General features: G+C 41.1%; 1 protein-coding gene across 8 annotated transcripts in view; it reads right to left on the bottom strand.

Annotated features, from left to right (window-relative positions):
- Positions 1 to 21,854, bottom strand: part of MSI2 (musashi RNA binding protein 2) — a 594,728-nt gene that overhangs the window by 398,782 nt on the left and 174,092 nt on the right. For all 8 annotated transcript variants that reach the window (XM_083379763.1, XM_083379764.1, XM_083379767.1 and 5 more), the window contains exon 6: positions 5,152 to 5,244. In XM_083379763.1, coding sequence (XP_083235889.1) covers positions 5,152 to 5,244 — 93 coding nt within the window. The remainder of the gene's footprint in view (positions 1 to 5,151; positions 5,245 to 21,854) is intronic.

The following is a 21,854-nucleotide window of genomic DNA, read 5'->3' as shown; positions in this document are numbered from 1 at the left end:
AGATCACTGATTAGTTAAATTGCAAATCTTGAGAAAGCAGAGGTTTTAGATCATATCGCCAATCACGTTTTTCATCCATTTGAGTTAGAGTAGGAAGAATCTGAATTGCCTAAAACTGCAAAATGACAGTACAATACAGGTAGTCCTTGACTTACAGCCACAATTATGAGGAGAATTTTGGTTGTCGAGCAAGGCATTTATTGAGTCCAGCCCAGTTTTGCGATTTATTTTTTTTGCCACGGTTGTTAAGCAAATCATTGCAGTTGTTAAGTGAATCACATGGCCATTAAGCAAATCCAGCTTCCCCCACTGACTCTGTTTATTGGAAGCCACCTGGGAAAGTCACAAATGGAGATCATGCAGGGATGCGGCAATGGTCATTAAATGTGGCAACAAAGTCAGGTTGTTTTTTTTTCAGCGCCCTAACTCTGAATGATCATGAAATGAATGGTTGTAAGTCGAGGACTACCTGTAAAGTAGGATACCCTACTGCCTTTAAAAAAATCTTTTTAAGGTCCAGAAAATCCAGGTGTATAGCATTATATAGTTCCATAGAGTGAAAATATGATAAGTCTCATAATCTGGAAGCTCACTTCTGCTAAAGCAAACCAGATTTTGATCTGGGAAAATTCTGCATGACTGGAACAAAATACTGCAAATCACCCATCACAGTTACAAAACAGGCCTGGATCCCATCTAATTTCGCAGTGTAGCAGGGCTTAACCTCTCTAGGTCCTAAAATGGCATTTCTAAATAATATTCCAATAGAATACCTTGCTGTTCTAAGTCAGCTGACCCACATAATTTTAATATGAAAAGTAAAAACAAGTCCTGCAGTTAACATTCTTATCTTGACACAAACTCAAAAAGACACGGGGGAAAGCAAGGCCGCCAGAGGTACATAAAGGCCCTATTGTAGCAGCCCACTGAATTGGAAATGACTCGTAAGCCTAATGAAACAAAACTTTTGGCAGGAAAACAGAATGAAAGGAATGAGACAATAAAAAGGCAGGAACAAAGGCAGCTGAGTTGTTTCAGCTTAAGAAAATAAGCTCGCTTTGTTGTTGGGAAAAACCAAAGCCGGATTAGGATAAATCAGTGACTAAGCAGAAGTCTTCACATCTAATTACACCACTCATCGTACATATATAAAGTCTACATTGCAAGTGTCTAGAAACTCCAGGTCCCGGTTACTTTCACAGCAGTGTTTTGGAAAAGCAAGCAGGGCAAATAAAGACGTTGAGGATGGTACCTCTCATTTTATTAGAAAAAGATCTGTATTTTATCTACATGCACATAAGTCCATTATATTTCACAAGGGGAATGTTGTAAAAATCTAAGTACTCTTGGAGATTCCCAAATTCGCTGCAACAGGACCTCTACACACCCATGCGCACACAGGAACACACACAAAAACACTCTAAAGGTAAAGGTAAAGGTGCGTGCTAGTCGTTTCCGACTCTAGGGGCCGGTGTTCATCTCCGTTTCAAAGCCGAAGAGCCAGCGCTTGTCCGAGGACGTCTCCGTGGTCATGTGGCCGGCATGACTAGACGCCAAAGGTGCACAGAACTCTGTTACCTTCCCACCGGAGTGGTCCCTATTTTTCTACTTGCATTTTTACGTGCTTTCGAACTGCTAGGTTGGCAGAAGCTGGGACGAGTAACAGGAGCTCACTCTGTTATGCGGCACTCGGGATTCGACCCGCCAAACTGCCGACCTTCTGATCGACAAGCTCAGCGTCCTAACCCACTGAGCCACCGTGTCCCTAAAAACACTCTAGACCAGTGAAAACCCATGTCCTTTGTTTGGGAAGGGAAAACTACTTAAGGGCCCCTGAATGCAGAGACCATCATACACCAAAATTCAATTTTTCTTGGGCTTCACTAAATTATGAATTGAATCCCTACCTAAGGAAGTTCCAGACAGCAAGCAGGTGCCTCTTTTTTTTTAGATTCACATCTAGCAATAATGAGTATGCCCCTCACGTGTAGTTTAATATCCCTCCTTTTAATAGGACACAATTAATTTCCTAACAATGAGAACAATTAATCAATGGAACGGCTTTCCTTCACAAGTAGTGGGTGCTCTAAAGCTGGAGATTTTTAAGAAGAGATTGGACAAACATTTTTCTGGAATGGTATGGGATCTCCTGCTGGAACAGTGGATTGGACTAGAAAACCTCCAAGGTGCCTTCCATCTCTGTTATTCTGTTATTGTTATATTAAATACTTTATGATTGTGTGAAAAAATAACCAGTGAACGAAGGGAGATGTTTCTGTCAGGCTCTATAACTTTTTAACTACTCAGTCTATAAAAACTGCAGGTGGCACAAATCAACTTACAATTTCTCTTTCACAGGGGAAGAGAGAAATGTTACTACAACACAAGTGGGCATCATCTAAAGAGAAAATTTCCCTGAGATTAATCTCTTTATTCATGTGCGCATCTAAATTTAATCAGATGCATGTCCACACAGAAGAAAGCTACATTAATATTAGTGGGAGTTACTCCCAGGTGTGTATATTGTTCTGCGGTATAAATCCTCTAACAGTCAGCAATTTATGAAGTAAGGTTGGAGCACCTGGATGGCAGCCATCATTTAGATTTTACTTATTTTATTACATTTATATTATATTTGGGAGCCGCATGAAAATTTGAGATGAAGAAAAGCCTATGCATTTTGAGTTTTCTTGGTTTTGGGGTATCGATAAGAACAACAATTGGATTTTTCAAGAAGAGGAACCTGCAAACATTGTGGAAGAAAGAGAAAAATCAAGGAGGCACCAAAATTTCTTTACTGACTCAGCACGAAACCACCAGATGGCAAAACAAAACTGATTCCTGAAGGGTGCATGTGAGAAGCACAGAAACATGCATGCAGCAAAACTATTATTAACTTCAAAAGTAGACGGAGGAGTTTGGCAGATTTGACAATAACTAAGGAAGAAGCATTCAAAACCCTGACACAATCCTTTAATAAAGGGCTCAGCAGGCTGTAAACATCACCCTGTCGGAATCGGAGATTATCATCGGGGGGAAAAAATAAAATAAAATGAATGGTTAGCAAAACAACTATCAATCTAACACAATAACTATTAAGAGGTTTCCATTTGCCACAAACAAAAAAGGCAGATTCAAAACAAGACTTTCAGAGTCTACGTCAAAATAGGGGAGCTTCTTTGGTAAAATCACACAGAAATGGACGATCAACACACAAGAGCAGACTGGAAAGTCTAAGGCAAGACTGATGTCACTTCTATGTAACAAGTACTGACCAACTCATAGCTGACAAAACTTAAGTTACAGGTAGCCCTTGACTTACAGCCATTTGTTTAGCAACCATTCAAAGTGACAACAATACTGGAAAAAGTGACTTATGACCGGTGCTTTGCATTTATGACTGTTGCGGCATCCCTACGGTCACGTGATTAAAATTTGGGTGCTTTTAATGTATTTATACGGTTGCAGTTTCCCAGGGTCATCTGATCACCATTTGTGACCTTCCCAGCTGGCTTCCAACAGGCAAAATCAATGGGGAAAGTTGGATTGGCTTAAAAAAAACAGTGTGATTCACTTAACAACTGCAAAGTTTTGCTTAACAACCGTGGCAAAAAAAAAAGATCATAAATTCAGGCACAACTCATTTAACCGCTTTGTTTAGCAACAGAAATTCAGTTCCAATTGTGGTTTAAGTCAAGGACTACCTGTAAGTTAATATTCCTGGAATGAGGTGGCCCTTAAATATTGATGACCCTCCCTTCCTTTTTAGGAGGGGCACTGAAATCAAGGGTGGTTCAACACTATCCATCCAAAATGATGCCATCTTACCATTCCAACAACATGGAGCAAAATATTTCAACAATCTCCTGCACAGTCCCCAACGTGTTTAACAGGAGCCATACCAAAACCGTGATGGAATGTAAAATACAATTTCTCTGTAGAAATCTATCATGATGTCAAATGTAGAAAAAGGAGTAGAATCGGCAGACAGGAGGAGGGACCCAATTACAGAAAAAATGGGGGTGCCTCTTTGGAAGACCCAAGTTGAAGACACATCATGTAGATCAGCATTTTTCAAGCTTGGCAACTTTAAGATGTGTGGGCTTCAACTCCCAGGCTCCCCAGCCAGATTTTGGAGAGTTGACGTCTACAGATCTTAAAGTTATCAAGTTATAAAAACACTGATTTAGAAAACAGCTATTGATGTGGTCACCAAGGTTTGGCACGCAGACATAATCAAAATACAATTGTTCTTCTTTCAGATTGGCAGAGAAGATCTTTGGCATGGGATATCTTTGGCACAGCAGCCTCAGCATCCATCAACTCTGACAAACATGGAGAAGGACTCCAACCCAAGTGGACAAAAGCTGGAGAAATGCCCATGGATTGGCCTCTTATTGTTTTGGGTTTTGTTAGAACAGTTCAAAAGGGACAGGGCATCAAGATATCATTATACTGTTTTATCAGCAGCTATTGCACGACTTTTAAAAAAAGAAGGAAAAGCCTTATCAGTTGAACCTGAGGTTTGTTCAATAAGATCCCCAGAAAAGAAGAAATATTAGATTTCTCCGAGGAGCAGTTCTCCAATGGAGCTAGTGAAACAATAGGATGCTAGGAGATACGTAGGCCTATCTCTCTGTCCGACATGCAGTATGATATCTATCTCTTGAAAGAAACATCAGGAAAGGAAATTCAGTTCTTTATATAGAATACCAATACCAAGCATATACCCCAAGAGTAATATGCAGCCATCGACCACGCCAGGGAAGTACCTGGTCACCAAATTTCAAATAGATAAAAGCCAGAGCGTTCAACAGGTGGAGACACTTGGTATTTGCAAAGGGCAGAGTTGTGTGCAAAGTTTCAGAAGTTCGGGATCAAGACAGAAAGGCAGCAAAGCGCCAAGTTCATCCAGAGTGCGCGTGTATGAGTGGGCTACTAAGACCACTGACATAAGAATCTTAAATTAGGGGAAACGATCACATTGGTATGCTTAATGTAGGCACATCTTAAGGCACGACCAGATACAAATCTGATCCACACACTCACAGATACACAAACTTAATTCCGAGAGAACAATCTGCAGAGGGGTCCAGGTCATAAAAAGTCATAAAAAAGAAGGGTGTTGTGTTAAACCACATCAGACCTTACCTTGCCAAACTGTTCAAAGTACTGCTTTACGTCTTCCACTACCGTATTAGCTGATAATCCACCTACAAATATTTTCTTTGTTCTTGTGACCATCTGTAAAAAGTTAGAAAAGAGGAGAAAGGGTGTTATTCCAGATTATCCCAAAACAAGGTCTGCCACAGATATATTTTTCCAAGGTTATGCTTGATCTCGTTAACAATAATTCATATCCTCTGCTGAAGAAAATAATAATAATAATAATAATAATAATAATAATAATAATAATAATAATAATAATAATAATAACAACAACAACTACTACTACTACTACCACTACTACTACTACTACTACATTGTCACTTTGAATGTACACCAATCGGCATACATCAAAATGAAATTTTGTTGCATACAGCTCTCAAAGGGTCACCACTTCCGATATACACTCCTTGTTCCTGGCCAGCTCAAATGTCAGGACAGGGATGAGCAACTATGGCCTCTTTATGACCTGTGGACTTCAATTCCCAGAATTCCTGAGCCAGACAGCATACAGGTGCAGGTTGCCCACCTCAGATTTAGGACATTCAATTCAATTCAAAGAAATGCTACTTGGTTAACAGACTTTGATGGTAAGATTTGGGCATTCCAACCCTGTTGCCAATTTTCTTTTAATACAGGTTTTTCTTCTGAAGCAGTTTTGTTTGCATGCCTCTCACCCCAGTTAAACATGGCTTGTAGCATGACCACAGCAAGTTCAAACTATGTCTCCCATGCTGGTTTCCTTCAGAGACCTCATTTATTGCTATTCCTACCCTCCACCACGATGCTCAGGATGGTATGTGTCAAGTAATATTTCTAGACTTCGGATACCTGGAGCTAAATAAAATACATTTTAATGCACTTAGATCCTCTTAGGTCCAATCCTGTGGCTTAAGAAGCTCATATCAAAAACTGGATTATATATTTTTTTTTCTTCCTCAGCTCCCACCAAATTATCTGGATAGGGTCAAGCTGGGAAGACCCCATGCATAACTCAAACATATCCAATCATCTTCTTAATTTGAAGGTGGGGAGGAGAGCTTCAGAAACTGTCCCATTATAACACCATGCAACTCTAAATGCAGAAAACATGGATCACTTCTTTCCAGAGATGGGTTGAGACAATTCTTTGTTGTATCTTTTGACACTCACAGAAGCGCGTGATTTAATTAAACCATACACCTCAGGCAATCGTTTGCCATGTTTGTTCCCCCTCATCATCTTACGCTAACGAAGTGTATTTGAATCTGGCTTGCAGATTTCTTGGTTAAACGAGGATCTGCACCCTAGTCTCCAATCCATATTTGATACACTAGCTCAGGGGTAGGCAACCTTGGCTCTTTTATGACTCGTGGACTTCAGCTCCCAGAATTCCTGAGCCAGCTGTGCTGAGGAGAAAGGGAGAGGTTACCATGCTGAGCCATGCTGACTGAGGAATTCTGGGAGTTGAAGTCCACGAGTCCTAAAAGAGCCAAGGTTGCCTACCCCTGCACTAGCTATTACATCTTTGGCAAGAGGTTGGTAAATTCTGTGCAGAATGGGGACAAAAAGTTGCATTACTATGGGTTCTTTTCAGGACATCCAGGTCAGTGGGCTCCAAAACCCCATAGAGATAACATAACCCTACAGGTCTCTAGGCAACAAACACACAAGCAGAATACAGAATGCAGAATGACATAGTTGGAAGGGCCCTTGGAGGTCTTCTAGTTCAACCTCCTGCTCAAGCCTGAGACTCTATATCATTCCAGATAAATGACTGTCCAATCTCTTCTGATAAACTTCCAGTGATGGAGCACCCACAACTTCTGGAGGGAAGCCATCCTGCTGATTAATTGTTCTTACTCTCAGAAATTTCTCCTTAGTTCTAGTTTGGTGGGGGGGTTTTTCATAGGCTTTCATCCATTGCTTCTTGTCCTGCCTTCAAATACTTTGGAGAATAGGTTGACTCCCTCTTCTTTGTGGCAGCCTTTTAGATATTGGAAGACTGCTATCATATCACCCCTAGTCCTTCTTTTCATTACACTAGACCAGGGGTAGGCAACCTCGGCTCTTTTATGACTCATGGACTTCAACTCCCAGAATTCCTGAGCCAGCTTGGCTGGCTCAGGAATTCTGGAAGTTGAAGTCCATGAGTCATAAAAGAGCCGAGGTTGCCTACCCCTGCACTAGACATAAGCACTCCAAGGATAGTACTCACTGCTCACTACTTCACTTTTCCCCAGTTTTACTACAGCTCCTACTGCTCCTCCTCCACTGCTACTCCTTGTGAGCTGTACTGCTAGAGACCAGCATCTCTTTCTATTTGCCTTAGGCCAAAGGTTGCCAACCTTGGCAACTTTAAGACTTGTGGACTTTAACTCTGGCTGAGGAATTCTGGGAGTTGAAGTCCACAAGTCTTAAAGTTGCCAAAGATTGCAGACTTCTGCCTGAGGCTGCTTCAGGCTCTATTTCCATAAAGGACCACAAACCACCTGCCCTCCATCACCACCACACCACAGCTGCCTCTCTGCTCAGCCTTTAGAGCCACCAGTTGGCTCTGCTGGCTAGGGAGAGGCCTTGAAGGGATAGGGCAACAGCAGCCCAGGTGCTGGTTATTTTGCAGGCAGCCTACCCTATCATATATGCATACCACCAGCCGGCTGTAGCGTTTGCTCTCCAAATGAACTTTACTACAATTTCAGACAGATTCAAGGCCTACAAGAGTTCCAGTTGAATGCAATTGGTTTATGTGCCAGAGTGGGACTAAGTCATCATATGCATTTTCAGATTGCAAGAAGATTTAGGGGGTGATCAGTCTCAAGTCTCTTTGCGCCCACAAAATATCTAAATCCAGCCCACCTTGAATTCCATAACTACGGGATCACTGCAAATAGTCCTAAGTGTGAATAACGGTCATAAGTCACTTTTCCCAGTGCCGCTGTAACTCCAAATGGTCGCTAATCAGAACTGTTGTAAGTCAAGGACTACCTGCAGTGGTCAAGGCTACGTGTGTAAGATCTGAGGGATGCTGTTTTAGATATTTCTGAAGTATTGCTCTGCAAAGAGGCAGACTTAAAACAGATGGCAGGATGGAGATCTCTCTCTCTCTCTCTCTCTCACACACACACACACACACCTGTGCCCAAACTCTTTTGGATTGCAAAGGATTTCTGAGAGGAGGGGCGGGCGGAACACAGGGCTGCGTAGAAAGAACAATGGCCCAAATCACTCACGGTTTGTAGGAAAACCTTCAAAGGTGTTGAAAGCAACCTGGAGTGTCTTTTGGTCACAGCAGCAAATGTGTTGTGACTTGCACCCCATGAAGGAGTGCTCCTTTACTCTCTAAGGATCAATTAAAAAGTGGCTTTAGTGAGAGAGTCTCATTTCTGGCTTAGCCAGTTCGGAGTAGGAGGTACGAAGCAAGCAGGAGGCGAAGCCGACAATGAAAACATTATTCTTATGCCTGGAAACAGCACTGCTAGAAGATTTTAGCTTGAAAGGACAATGTCTTAGCAAAGAACTTTCCAACTTCAACTAAGGAGGCCCACCAAATCTATACCACAGGACAGGAAGTGCCTCTGTACTCTTGGAAAACTTGAATGGTGCACAACAACTAGTTAGAGCTGGGCCTAGTTGGTATATCGAAAGCATGTTAAAAGAATAGAATAGCAGAGTTGGAAGGGACCTTGGAGGTCTTCTAGTCCAGCCCCCTGCTAAGGCAGGGAACTCTATACCATTTCAGACAAATGGTTGTCCAATCACATCTTTAAAACTTCCAGTGTTGGAGCATTCGCAGCTTCTGGAGGCAGGTTGTTAAAATTTTATCCACTTACGAATGAAGGCACTCGATGTGTTTAATCCACAAAAAGATTCCACTCATAGTAAAACTTCATTTCAGCTGATAAATTGTGAGCATCCTAAACAGAATACAGGATAACAGAGTTGGAAGGGACCTTGGAGGTCTCCTAGTCTAACCCCCTGCTCAAGTAAGAGACCCTATACTATTCCGGACAAATGTTTGTCCCATCTCTTCTTCTTAAAAACCTCCACTGATGGAGCACCCACAACTTCTGGAGGCAAATCATTCCACTGATTAATTGCTCTGTCAAAGGAAATTTCTCCTTAGTTCTAAGTTGGTTCTCTCCTTGATAAGTTTCCATCCATTGCTTCTTCTGCCCTCTTCTCAAAACTACTGCCACGCGTTTGACTTTTTACTGTAAAATTAGGAATGTAACTTGAATGAATTCCAATGGCAACGTCGCTGGATCAGTTCTCTGGTAGATGTGTCTCTTGAAACTTTTTGGAACCAGCACTTTGTGCTTGATGCGTTCTGGAACTCAATACAAAATTCCAGAAGATGCTGAGACAACAATCAGAAATATATGTAGGTTACTACAGAACTGATTCCTTCCACGCAGAAGACCAAGTGTCTTGCTTCAACTGAAAGTCTATAAAGGATTCCTACAGGTAGTTCTGGTCTTATGATGAGTCACTTAGCAACTGTTCAAAATTACTATGGCTTCCGAAAAGGGGACGTATGACCCGGATTCGAATTCCAGTATCAAGTGCCGCATGGTCACATGGCCGCATTTTGGGTGCTCTGCAATGGCCCTTATTTACATTCATCTTCTATACCCCACGATCACATGACCATGATTTGTGTTTTTTTTTATTTTATTTATGTACTTATTTGTATCCCACCTTTATTACTTTTACAAACAACTCAAGGCAGTGAACATATTCAACACACCTTCCCTCTATTTTCCCCAGAACAACAAACCTGTGAGGTGGGTCGGGCTGAGAGACTGACTGGCCCAAGGTCACCCAGCTGGCTTTCATGGCTAAGGCGGGACTAGAACTCACAGTCTCCTGGTTATTGGCCCAAACTCGCCCAATTGGCTTTCATGGCTAAGGCGGCACTTGAACTCATGGACTCTTGCTTTCTAGCCTGTTGCCTTAACCACTAGATCAAAATGGCTCTAGTAAACAGTATAAATTTCTTTTTTTGGCAAAACCCACCCCAGAATGACTGTGGCATTCGCTTAATATAGCATTTGCTTAATGACAACCACAAAAAGGGTCATAAAATCAGGCATGGTCACATTGTGACTGGCTTTATGACCATCACGACTTAAAACCAAAATTGCATGCTCAATTATGGTCCTAACCTGTATTTAGGTAGGGAGTTGTCTGAATAATAACCTTTCCTGAGTTAGCTTTCTAGAGCTACACATTGCCTCCTGACACCATTTCAGCCATCAGATCAGATCTGTTATTAAATTTCAAAATTTATCTTTCCCTATCAAATGTGGAATGTGTACAGAGACTATTTTTCAACACTATCAGCTTTAATCAACTCTGCATTAAGTCTCCAGAAATTTACAATTCCCACAAAATAGAGGTATGTTAGCCCACCTGTTTCATTTGCAATCATTAGGGAGGGGCGGAAAAGGAAGAATGGTGCTTCACTTTTTATATCTTTTAAGATTTATTTCCTTCCTCTTTAGAGGCAAATTGCAACTGGGCACCACACGTGTGCATTTGAAAGAAGAAAGTCTCTCATAATTCACTGACAAACAAATTGAGAATCGTTCCTGTGAGACCATTCCCCAAAGGATAACATAAGAAATTTTAAGACAGCCGAGATTCCAAATTACAGTGGTTCTGAATTGGAAGAGGTTAGATCTGCAACCAATCAATTAGAAAAATTAATCAATAGACTAAAAAGTAAACAAATACCCAAATCTATGCTTGATTAAACCAGTCAATGATTCAGAATATATTAATGCTTAAATACAAGTATCCATTAAGGATTGCAGATAATATGAACCATCTCAACAGAGGCCTCCTATCTTCACTCTCATATAAAAATGATTGCCTTTTCCAAAATGGTGGCAGTTATGCCATAAAAATACCATGTTTTCCCAAAAATAAGACCGGGTCTTTTTTTTTTTTTTTGCCTCCAAAAGAAGCACCAGGTCCCTTACCTCCGGCAGCACCCAGCCAGTCCACTTCTTTTGGGGCCGAAGTTCTGCAGCTACATTTGGGCCTGCAATTTGCAATCAGGCCTTTCCAGACGGTCTAAGCAACCAAGTACCGAGCTATGGATTCAATCCAAAGCTTGGTGCTCAGCTGCTGATGTCCTGCAGAACCGAGCTCAGTTCTTGGCTGCACAGACCTTCCGGAAAGCCCTGTGACTGAGAAATGAAGGCCTGGCTGCAGAAGAGGCCTCAGAAGAAAAAGCGAGCCGGCAAGGAGAGGCCTGGCTGAAAGGTAAATGGGTGTGGAGTGGAGTGGGGACAGCTCCACACCCCCACCACCGCCCTAGCTTGACTTTTAGATGTATGCTTCGCCCCAAAACCAGGGCTTATTTTTGGGATAGGGCTTATATTAGGCCCACCCCCTCCCAAAATCAAGCTAGGGATTATTGTTGGTTTAGGCCAGGGGTAGGCAACCTCGGCTCTTTTATGACTCATGGACTTCAACTCCCAGAATTCCTGAGTCAGCATAGCTGACTCAGGAATTCTGGGAGTTGAAGTCCATGAGTCATAAAAGAGCCGAGGTTGCCTATCCCTGGTTTAGGCCTTACTTTCAAGGAAACATGGTAGAGATGCATAACCTTAAAACGTGTGTTGTCTTCTATGCAGGTTTTCTAATGCAAAGTTTTATAGAGTTCATATAGTTAATAAGATGGTTAACCAGTAAAGGTGCAATCCTATTTCCAGTTGAAGGGTGGATCAAAAGATGAATAATACACAAGCTACAAGTAGTCCTCAAATTACGACCACAATTGATCCCCAAATTTTTGTTGTCAAGCAAAACATTTGTTAAAGTGTTTTGCCCCATTTTATGACATTTCTTGTCACAGTTGTTAAGTGAATCACTGCAGTTGTTAAGTAATACAATGGTTAAGCGAATCTAGCTTCCCCATTGACTTTGTTTGTCAGAAGATTGCAAAAGGTGATCACATGACCCCAGGAACTGCAAGCGTCATAAATACAAGTCAGTTGCCAATTACCTGAATTTTGATTATGTGACCATGGGGATGCTGCAACGGTCGTAAGTATGAAAAACAGTTTATAAGTCACTATTTTCAATGCCGTTGTAACTTTTAACAGGTACTAAATAAACTATTGTAGGTCAAGGATCCCCAATAACTGCTGGAATTTTTAAACCAAGTTGTGGCTCAGTTTTTTCAGGTAGGTTGTAACTTCAAACAATCAATAAGCAAATCAAGGACTACCTGTTATTCTTCCACAGTAGATACGGTATAGAACAAGTTACTAAAGCAACATCTTTGGCTGAATTTCATACTCTTTCTCTATGTATACTTAGATCTATACTATACTGTACAGCAGATCAGACAGAATTCACAAAAAAAGCCAAGGAAAACCGAAACACATTTATCAGAAAACTGCTGACATAACCAAGATGATGCAGAAGAAAAATGTTTATTAGAGGAAGTTGTAGGTTCCTGGCAGATACAGGTGAAACCCAGATACTTATCAATTTTTGAAAGGCAAGGAAATTGCAACATATCCCACTCCCAACACGAGGGTATCCAAATGGCAGCAGTAGCCACTATCTGACTTTGGCCTTCTGAATCAAAATCTGCCTTTCCTGTTGAAGATTATATATCTAAAGGACTGTTACCTAAGGCACATTGCTGGCAGGGGAAAAAAGCGACACAGAAAACCATGTAGAGCTGAAACTGGTACATGCCTATCTTACAACTGATGTTCTAGCCAAGATAAATCCAAACCATTTTGTGGCTGGATGTGCAATTTGAAAGTATGCATGTGTAGATAATTTTCATTTCGCAACCACATTTGGGATCAGCAATGTTCATTGCGTGAAGCAGTTGCTAAGTGAAACATCCCAATTTTATGGTTTTACTCCATTTTTCCTTTGTTTTACAGTCCTGCAAAGGTTATAAAGAAGAGCCTTGGTGGAGCAGTGGGCTAATGCCTCCTTGAGTAACACCAGCTGCCTGCAATTAGTGCAGGTTCGCGTCCCACCAGGCTCAAGGTTGACTCAGCCTTCCATCCTTCCAAGGTAGGTAAAATGAGGACCCAGATTGTTGGGGGCAATTAAGCTGACTTTGTAATAATGCCGCTTGGGGTGTGTGTGAAAGCCCTAATAAGCAGGCATATACATAGAATGAAGGCTACTGCTAAGCTTGTAAGCCGCCCTGAGTCTTCGGAGAAGGGCGGGATATAAATGGAATTTAAAAAAAAATGCATGGACTAGTCACAAAGTGTTCATCATTGTTGTAACTGCAAATGGTTGCTAAACAGGTCAGATGCTAAATGAGGACTACCTGTATTCATTCATTTAGAACAGAACAGAATAACAGAGTTGGAAGGGACCTTGGAGGTCTTTTAGTCCAACCCTCTTGCTTAAGCAGGAAAGTCCATACCATTTCAGACAAATGGTTGTCCAATCTCTTTCTAAAAACCTCCAGTGTTTTTACAATAAACAAGAGGATTTTGTTTTTCAGTTCCCACAAATTTTGCCTGCTGGATGCGGTTGGTTAGCCAGTTGCAAATCCATCTGGTGGTGATATTGTCTATCCCAGATTGTTCTATCTTATGAAGAAGTAGGCTGTGGTCTACTTTGTCATGTGCCTTACTGAAGTCTAAATAAACTATGTTGATAGTATTTCCCCCATCTGTCCATCTGTCCGTACATACATACAAACATACATACACACAGCTCTATGCAGATCAACAGGACACTTGGAGCTTATGCATCTTCAGTTCTGGGGCCATGACAAGCATGAAGACCCAGGTCAATTTATCACAGAAAGATGCTCAGAGCTAGCGATCACAGGCATGTAGAAAAAGAAGGATCAGAATCAACCTTTACATACATGTGACTGATGGGAAAAGTCAAAATCCACAGCCCATAAAGCCTCAAGCCCCCAAACCTTCTGATCACTCAAACATTACTATTTTTCCTTTTCACTCTAGAAAGAAATACTGATTTAAGGAATGCTGGCAGGCATCTCTCTGAAGCCAGAGACGAATCATAAGCCTGGATGCAGATACATTAAAAGCAAAAAATAAAAAATAAAAAATCCTGAACATCCAAAACTCCGACTTTTAAGATCTGCTCTGCACTTAGGCTACAATGACTCGCCTCACCCACAAAGAAAGCAAGACTGAGCATGGAACAAATTAAACACCTTCCAATTTCAAACACTATTAAAAGTTGGCTGTGATGCCGACTCCCTTCCCTGCCCCACCGAAGCCCCTTCCCTAACCATCGTTCAGTGACTTAATTCGCTCCTTTTTAAATAAAATCACCTTAAAACCGAGCGGCATTAAAATTCAATTATTCCTCTCCTGGCTGCCATCCACGGCTCGACAACTGAAGTCTAAGCATATATTTTGCTGTAGAAAATTGTCATTTACCAATAAGAGCTGGCTCAAGCAGCCTTGTAACTAAACCATTTGCAGGCCTGTCAGGGACCTTTTTTCATACCGAGCTTTGATATGATACACGGAGCCAAACATTTGACGTTCTACCAAAGTGTGGATACACAGGCGCACGCACACATAGGGACCAAGAGGAAATGGGAGGAAAAGGAAGTAATTATTCTACATTTTAAAGGATTCTTTCCCCCCTCCCCCCTCCATGATCAATTTGATATGCGTCACCTCAACAGGAAACAAAAAGCAATAGAGAAAGAAGAGCCATTCCTTTATGAAGGAAGGTAAAAGAGTGAAAAAGAAAAAAAAACCTTTGCTTCAATAGTTTTGGTCAAAGAAATATTAGTAACGACAAGGAAATGCACAGCAACAACCCATTCATGCTTGGACAGCCATTCAAAGGCAGGAAATTGTTTCGTAAAGCAGCTCTTTGATTCAAAATAACGCACAAAATTAAATCCCACCGTGGCATTCCCTGTTTTTTTGAAAAGACAGTTCAATTGTGGTGCTGTACCTGTCCCCTTTTGTGAGAGAATACAAATTATTTGTTTCTGCAGCTGTCCTTTCCATCATGACAAGCCAAAGTAGATGCCACTCCCTTCCTTCAGCTAGCAATAATCATCTCTGACCTTATGTCTGATCAAGGCTACCAGCTGCAACCACTGGCACGTTACAGATGATCCTCAATTTACAACAGTTCATTATTTTTTTTATTACATTTATATCCCGCCCTTCTCCGAAGACTCAGGGCGGCTTACAAGCTTAGCAGTGACCGTTAGAAGTTACAACAGCACTGAAAAAAGTGGCTTATGTCCATTTTTCACACTTACAACCATTGTAGCGTCCCCGTGGTCAAGTGACCAGAATTCAGACACTCGACAACTGGCACGTAGTTGTGATTGTTGCAGTGTCCCGGAGTCGTGTGATCACCTTTTGCGACCTTCTGATGAGCAAAGTCAATGAAGAAGCCAGATTCACTTAGCTATGTTCCTAAATTAACTGCCGCGATCCACTTAACTGTGTAGGAAGAAAGGTTGTAAAATGGGGCAAAACTTACTTAACAACTATTACGCTTAGCAATAGAAATTTTGGGCTCCGTTGTGGTCATAAGTCCAGGACTAAGTGTCCACCTTTGGATTTTCTTAGGAATGGAAACGGGGAAGGAATCCAACTTAAGGCAGGGAATGGCAATTATTTTTATTTTATAAGCAAAGGCAAGGCATGCAACTTTAATTTTGGCCTTTCAACAGAACGGTCAACCTATAGCCCTACATGATTCCCTCAACCTAATTTCAATTTTAAGACAGCCATGTTTTGGGGACCGGATGCAGACCTCTCTACAAAAAGATACACGGGTCTTCCCTTCAACCACAGAGTGTGAAAGAACAATTAGCTGGGTCAAAAAAAGCTGGGTCAAAATCTTTTGGCTTTCCACAGTGGGGGTCAAAATTTGGCTGGGTAACCTTGCATAGGGGACACAGAGGCCCACACAAGCATGGGGCTGTCCCCATGAAACCCCCCCCACACACACATCGGTATTAACAACTGTTAATCCCCCATCTTAGAATTCTTCACCTTCTAAAATTTTAATAATGTTATTTTTTATAATTTAAAATCCTTTAATCCTAAATTATTCTGATTTAAGATTCAATTTTTTGGATGATATTGTCCACTGTACAGAGTTCCCTCTTAGAGAGATGGGTAGTTCCCCAGCCTTTTGGTGGTTAAGAAATATGAACTATAAATAAATATAAATAAATTAAAGCGGTGGTCTCCAATAGAAATTGAATGAATGAATGAATGAATGAATGAATGAATGAATCAATCAATCAATCAATCGGCAGCTTTAAGACTTGTGAACTTCAACTTCCATGGCTGGCTGAGGAATTTTGGGAGTTGAAGGCCACAAGTTTTAAAGCTGCCAAGTTTGGAAACCCCTGAATTAAAGCATTATATAAAAGTTGGGGGGCCATTTGGGTATGAAACAAAACTCTTGATCAGTTATCAGAATCAGCTAAGGAGGCTAACAGAATTTCTGAAATAGAAATTTAGTAGAAAACCTGCGCAGAAAAGGGGTTCTCTGTGTCTTGTCTTCTTTTAAGCTCACCAGAGAAATCAGGAGGGTAAAAAAGATGAAAAAAAGAGGTGAAGCTAAATTTCTGTAAGCCCCGTGAATTCCTCATATTTCATTCATTCACCAAATGAAAAAGAAAAATTCAAAACACTTAGCTGTATTTGCTTCCTCCTTCAAATAGCCGCTACATTGGCAGTCCACCTCATCTGTGATTGTTTGCCTCTGGATCAGTGCCTCTCCATTCTGTTCTCCAGAGTCAACGCAAAGCATTTGAAAACACTGGATTTGGGCAAATCTTTCAGGAAAATATGGAGAACTGATGAAGCTGGGATCTCCCTGGTGCCAAACAGCAGTTTTATCCCTCGGCTACCACCCCATCCTCTTCTTTTTCTTTACCTGTCGAACTTCTAGGGCAGGGATAGGCAACCTCGGCTCTTTTATGACTCGTCGACTTCAACTCCCAGAATTCCTGAGTCAGCTGGCTCAGGAATTCTGGGAGTTGAGGCCCACGAGTCATAAAAGAGCCGAGGTTGTCTACCCCTGTTCTAGTGTGTGATCTGGACCCTCTTAACTGGCAGTTGGACCTGGTTAATTGACAGAATTCCAAATTCCACCGTGTTCCTAGCAACGCAATCTGTGCATAACAAATGAATCAACCCCTTGGGAGTCCTTCAACTAAAGGGAGGAATCCTGCCCCTGTTGCATGCACAAAGCGTACATCAAACACGGCAGAAGACTGCAATCAACTTGCCTCTCAAGCAGAAATCTTATTAACAAAGACAATGGAAACCCATTAAGATTCATTAAGATATTTATCTTACTTCTAAGCCTGTGCCAGGCTATACCAGTTCAAATTGGACTTCCACACTACTGAATGCCTCTCCATGCCAAGCTTTATGTACAGACAAAACTAGCATGTCAAGGGGGAAGTCTTTTATAATGATGATGATGATGATAACCTTTATTGTCATTTTTTTACTGTGGGCACATTGGCAAACATTAAAAATGAAATTTAGTTGCTTGCTCTCAAAGTGTACACATACATAACACACTTTTAAACATGCTATATACGACATATGTATAAATCTACACCCTTACATATAAATAACATATAAATATTAATCATTGTCCATCTTGAATACATAATGGAAAGAGGAAGCTTTAGTGTTCGCAAGGTTAATTTTATCTTGAAATGCTAGTTTTTGCTATACAAAGAGCTTCTGTACCTGTTAATATTTGCCCAAGAAAAGCCTAAAGATCAGGGGTCTTCCAACCTGGCCCTTTTATGACTTGTGGACTTCAACTCCCAGAATTCCTCAGCCAGCGTGCCTGGCTGAGGAATTCTGGGAGTTGAAATCCACAAGTCATAAAAGGGCCAGGTTGGAAGACCCCTGCTAGAGATATCATAGGGCATGACATGGTAAACTAAAGTATAAGTTAAGTCAGAACTTTCTGATTTTCTAATCTATGCTCAGCCACGATATTCTTCATTCGTTCCAGACTTCAAATAAGAGAATAACAGCGTTAGAAGGGACTTGGCTTTCTTAATAGCCTCCAGTTATGGAGCACCCACAACTTGCTGAAAGCAAGCCATTCCACTGGTTAATTGTTCTCACCATTAGGAGATTTCTCTTTAGTTCTAGACTGCTTCTCTCCTTGATTAGTTTCCATCCATTGTTTCTTGTCTTGCCTTCAGGTGCTTTGGAAAATAGTTTTGACATTATTACCTTCATCTTTGTGGCAGCCCTTTAGATATTGGAACATTGCTATCATATCATCCCTAGTCATTCTTTTCACTAGACTAGACATATCCAAATCCTGCAACCATTCTTCATGTGTTCTTCATAGAAATTTCAAATTTCTAAGGCCCAAACATGCAAAGCATTAGCTAGACCTCAGAGTATCTGGGGACTGCTGTTGGTAGGATGAGGACAAATATCATTTTTAGACCAATTTCCTGGCCCGTTACAGGTACTCCTTGCTTACCGACCGGTCACTTAACCATTCAATGTTATGACTGGCCCCTCCCAAAAAAGATCTTTTTGGATTCCCACGTTCTGACAGTGGCATCTATTTTGGGCACTTAGCAACCAGTTCACTTTAATGGCTCACTGCAGTGCTTATATCACACAATTTACAATGAGATTAAAAAAACAAACAAACCATTGAGTCACCTTGAATTGCAAGATGGACAGAAAATAGAACCCACAGAAATGCATTAATTTGCATTGTCCCTTTTATTTAACAACTGTTTTGTTTGCTTAACAAGCATTGCAAGGAAAAAAAAGTTGTAACAGCAGATCAGTCATGTGAGTACCACAACTTAATACCATCCTGACTTACGATGGAAATTCGAGGCTCCATTACAGTCATAAGTCAAAGACTACTTGCAGATATGTGATTTATTTCAGGCACACTAACATTTTTAAAAGTTCTTCAGTACCTAAAATACAATGGGATTCTTACCTCACTCAAGGGAGTTAAGATTTTTATTTGGGAACAAGATTTAGCATCAGTAAGCCAAATATGGAGGGAGTTGAGTACCGATTTTATTTTGCTAATCTGAAGTAGCCAAACAAAAATAATTCAAGCACCTAGACAGCGGTAGGCAACCTTGACTCTTTTATGACTCGTGGACTTCAACTCCCAGAATTCCTGAGCCAGCCATGCTGAGGAAAAAGGGAGAGGTTTTCCATGCTGAGCCATGCTGGCTCAGGAATTCTGGGAGTTGAAGTCCACGAGTCATAAAAGGGCCAAGGTTGCCTACCCCTGTGATCTATTGGAGAAAAGTATACCGAACATTAAACCAACTTCCTCTCTTCTTGCAATTCACAAGGTGGAGACAGTTACAATTACTCCAAGCTTTCTTCAGATCCAGATCCAGCCAGCATTTGACAAAAGACGAATACCACAGCCATTCTGAGCTTGAAGATAAAAAAAGTGGGGGCAGGAGATCTTGCTGTGTGTGTCTCCATTAACCTGGTCTTCTCTTGCCTACAATTTTAGCCTGACAGGGATTGTCTGAAGGACAGAAAAAAGGTGTAAAGAGTTTTAATCTACAATCACAAGTGACCAGCATTCAAGGGAAACTAATTAGACCTAAAGATGAAAACGAACATCGTACTCCTCCTCATGCAAATCAGAAACTACAAAGAGAGGGAGACAGATCAGCGGGAAGCATCACGTCTCTTCATCTAATCTCCAGTGTCATCACCGGAATCTTCTAAAATTTATAAACGCTGACTGGGAGAGAAATGGTCGACAAGCGGGAGAGCTGAAATCACTATCTGTGTATGCGGCGAGTTACATTTCATACTCCATTGTGCTCTGCACTGAGAAAAACGTTACATCTGATTAAAATGTAACTTGCCTAATGGGAAAAGTGAACTTGTAACTGAATTACTCTTGTTCTCAAACAGAATACAAAAGACAAGTAGCTGGAGACAGAGCATGTCTAGGGGTTCCTTCACTTTGGTGGCAGGTTTTAAAAGGCTTTTAGCAGTGCAATAGTCTCTCTCTCTCTCTCTCTCTCTCTCTCTCTCTCTCTTTTAAAGAAATCCATTTGCAGCAGGGCCACTGTTATTAAGGCAATGGATTAATCCTTTTACTTTATTTATTTATTGGATGGTTAAATGGATATATATAGAAGGGTATGGCTGACTGATGAAAACTAATAAGTTTGAAATGCGTATCAGTCTCCCTTAATTCTTTGTTAGCAATTTAAAATTTACACAAATATGAGCTGTCACCGGTGTGACTACTGCCTGTCGATGGCCTTCATGATAGGCTGACACAGGAAATAAAGATTTGTCCCATGTTTGGGGCCTAGCAAGGTAATCTAAAAAATAGTTAACAAGCATTTGACATATATTAGAATGCTGCATCCAGTTTTGGTCACCGGATTACAAAAAAGATGTTGAAACTTTGCAAAAAGTGCAAAGAAGAGCAACTAAGACAATTAAGGGCCTGGAGACTAAAATATATAAAGAACGGTTGCAGGATTTGGTAATGGCCAGTCTAGAGAAAAGAAGGACCAAGAGTGACACAATAGCAGTATTCCGGTATTTGAGGAAGGGATCAACTTATTTTCCAAAGCACGGGAGGGCAGGACAAGAAACAATGAATGGAAAGTAATCAAGGAGAGAAGCAACCTGGAATTAAGCAGAAACTTCCTAACAGTGAGAACAATTGACTAGTCTAGTGGAACAACTTGCCTTCAGAAGTTGTGGGTATCTCATCATTGGAGGTCTTTAAGAAAAGACTGGACAGTCATTTGTCTGAAGTGGTACAGGGTCTCCTGCTTGAGCAGGGGGCTGGACTAGAAGACCTTCAAGATCTCTTCCAGCTCTATTCTGACTGAAATACATACTGTATAACCGCCCATCTCATAGATGAGACTCTAACAACACATTCAGAACAATTTAAAATTGAATTTTGTTCATTTTTCATAACATTAGGCAGTGTTACCATGCTAAATGTACCCTGATTTATCTGAAGACAGTGAGGCCTAGTACCTGTGGGAAGAATCCAGAGGAAGAAATATTTTGTGAAATATTAAAAAGGCAGAATATATTTCTCCAAAGGAATAATGGAGAAGATCTTTAAAAGGCAGCAACCTCTCCATCCCCCCACCCGGAAAACTCAGCAGAAACCAGCTTTTAGAAATGCAGATGTAATAATCCATTCAGGAAGGTTGGGGCCAGGAAGCTAAAAGCTATGAGGTTAGGATGACAAAGACCTCTAAAATCTACATACCCCACCCAAACTCTAAAAGACATGACCTTTGGGGACACAATAGGATTAACCCACCAATAGCAAAAGGGCACACTCAGATTCAGGTCAAAGTACATGACACAGGAAATACAAAGCCTCAAACAGGAACAGGAAACAACCTCAAGGGCCCCAGAAGATATAAAAACCCACCACTCCCAGCAACATGCGGTCAGTTTTCCCAGAGCCATGCTTCTGTCTGGCTCTGCTCTTCAATAAACTACAACCTTCTTTCTAAAGCAGTCCCCATTTTCTTTATTCCCAGCTTGGACTAGACCCTGATGGAAGATTTTTCTTTCTACATTTTTATTTATTTATTTATTTTTAATTCCATTTATATCCCGCCCTTCTCCGAAGACTCAGGGCGGCTTACAAGCTTAGCAGTAGCCTTCATTCTATGTATATGCCTGCTTATTAGGGCTTTCACACAC

This window comes from Vipera ursinii, assembly GCF_947247035.1.
Source record: "Vipera ursinii genome assembly, chromosome: 1".
Taxonomy (NCBI): domain Eukaryota; kingdom Metazoa; phylum Chordata; class Lepidosauria; order Squamata; family Viperidae; genus Vipera; species Vipera ursinii.
This window is presented reverse-complemented; position numbering and strand designations above follow the sequence as displayed.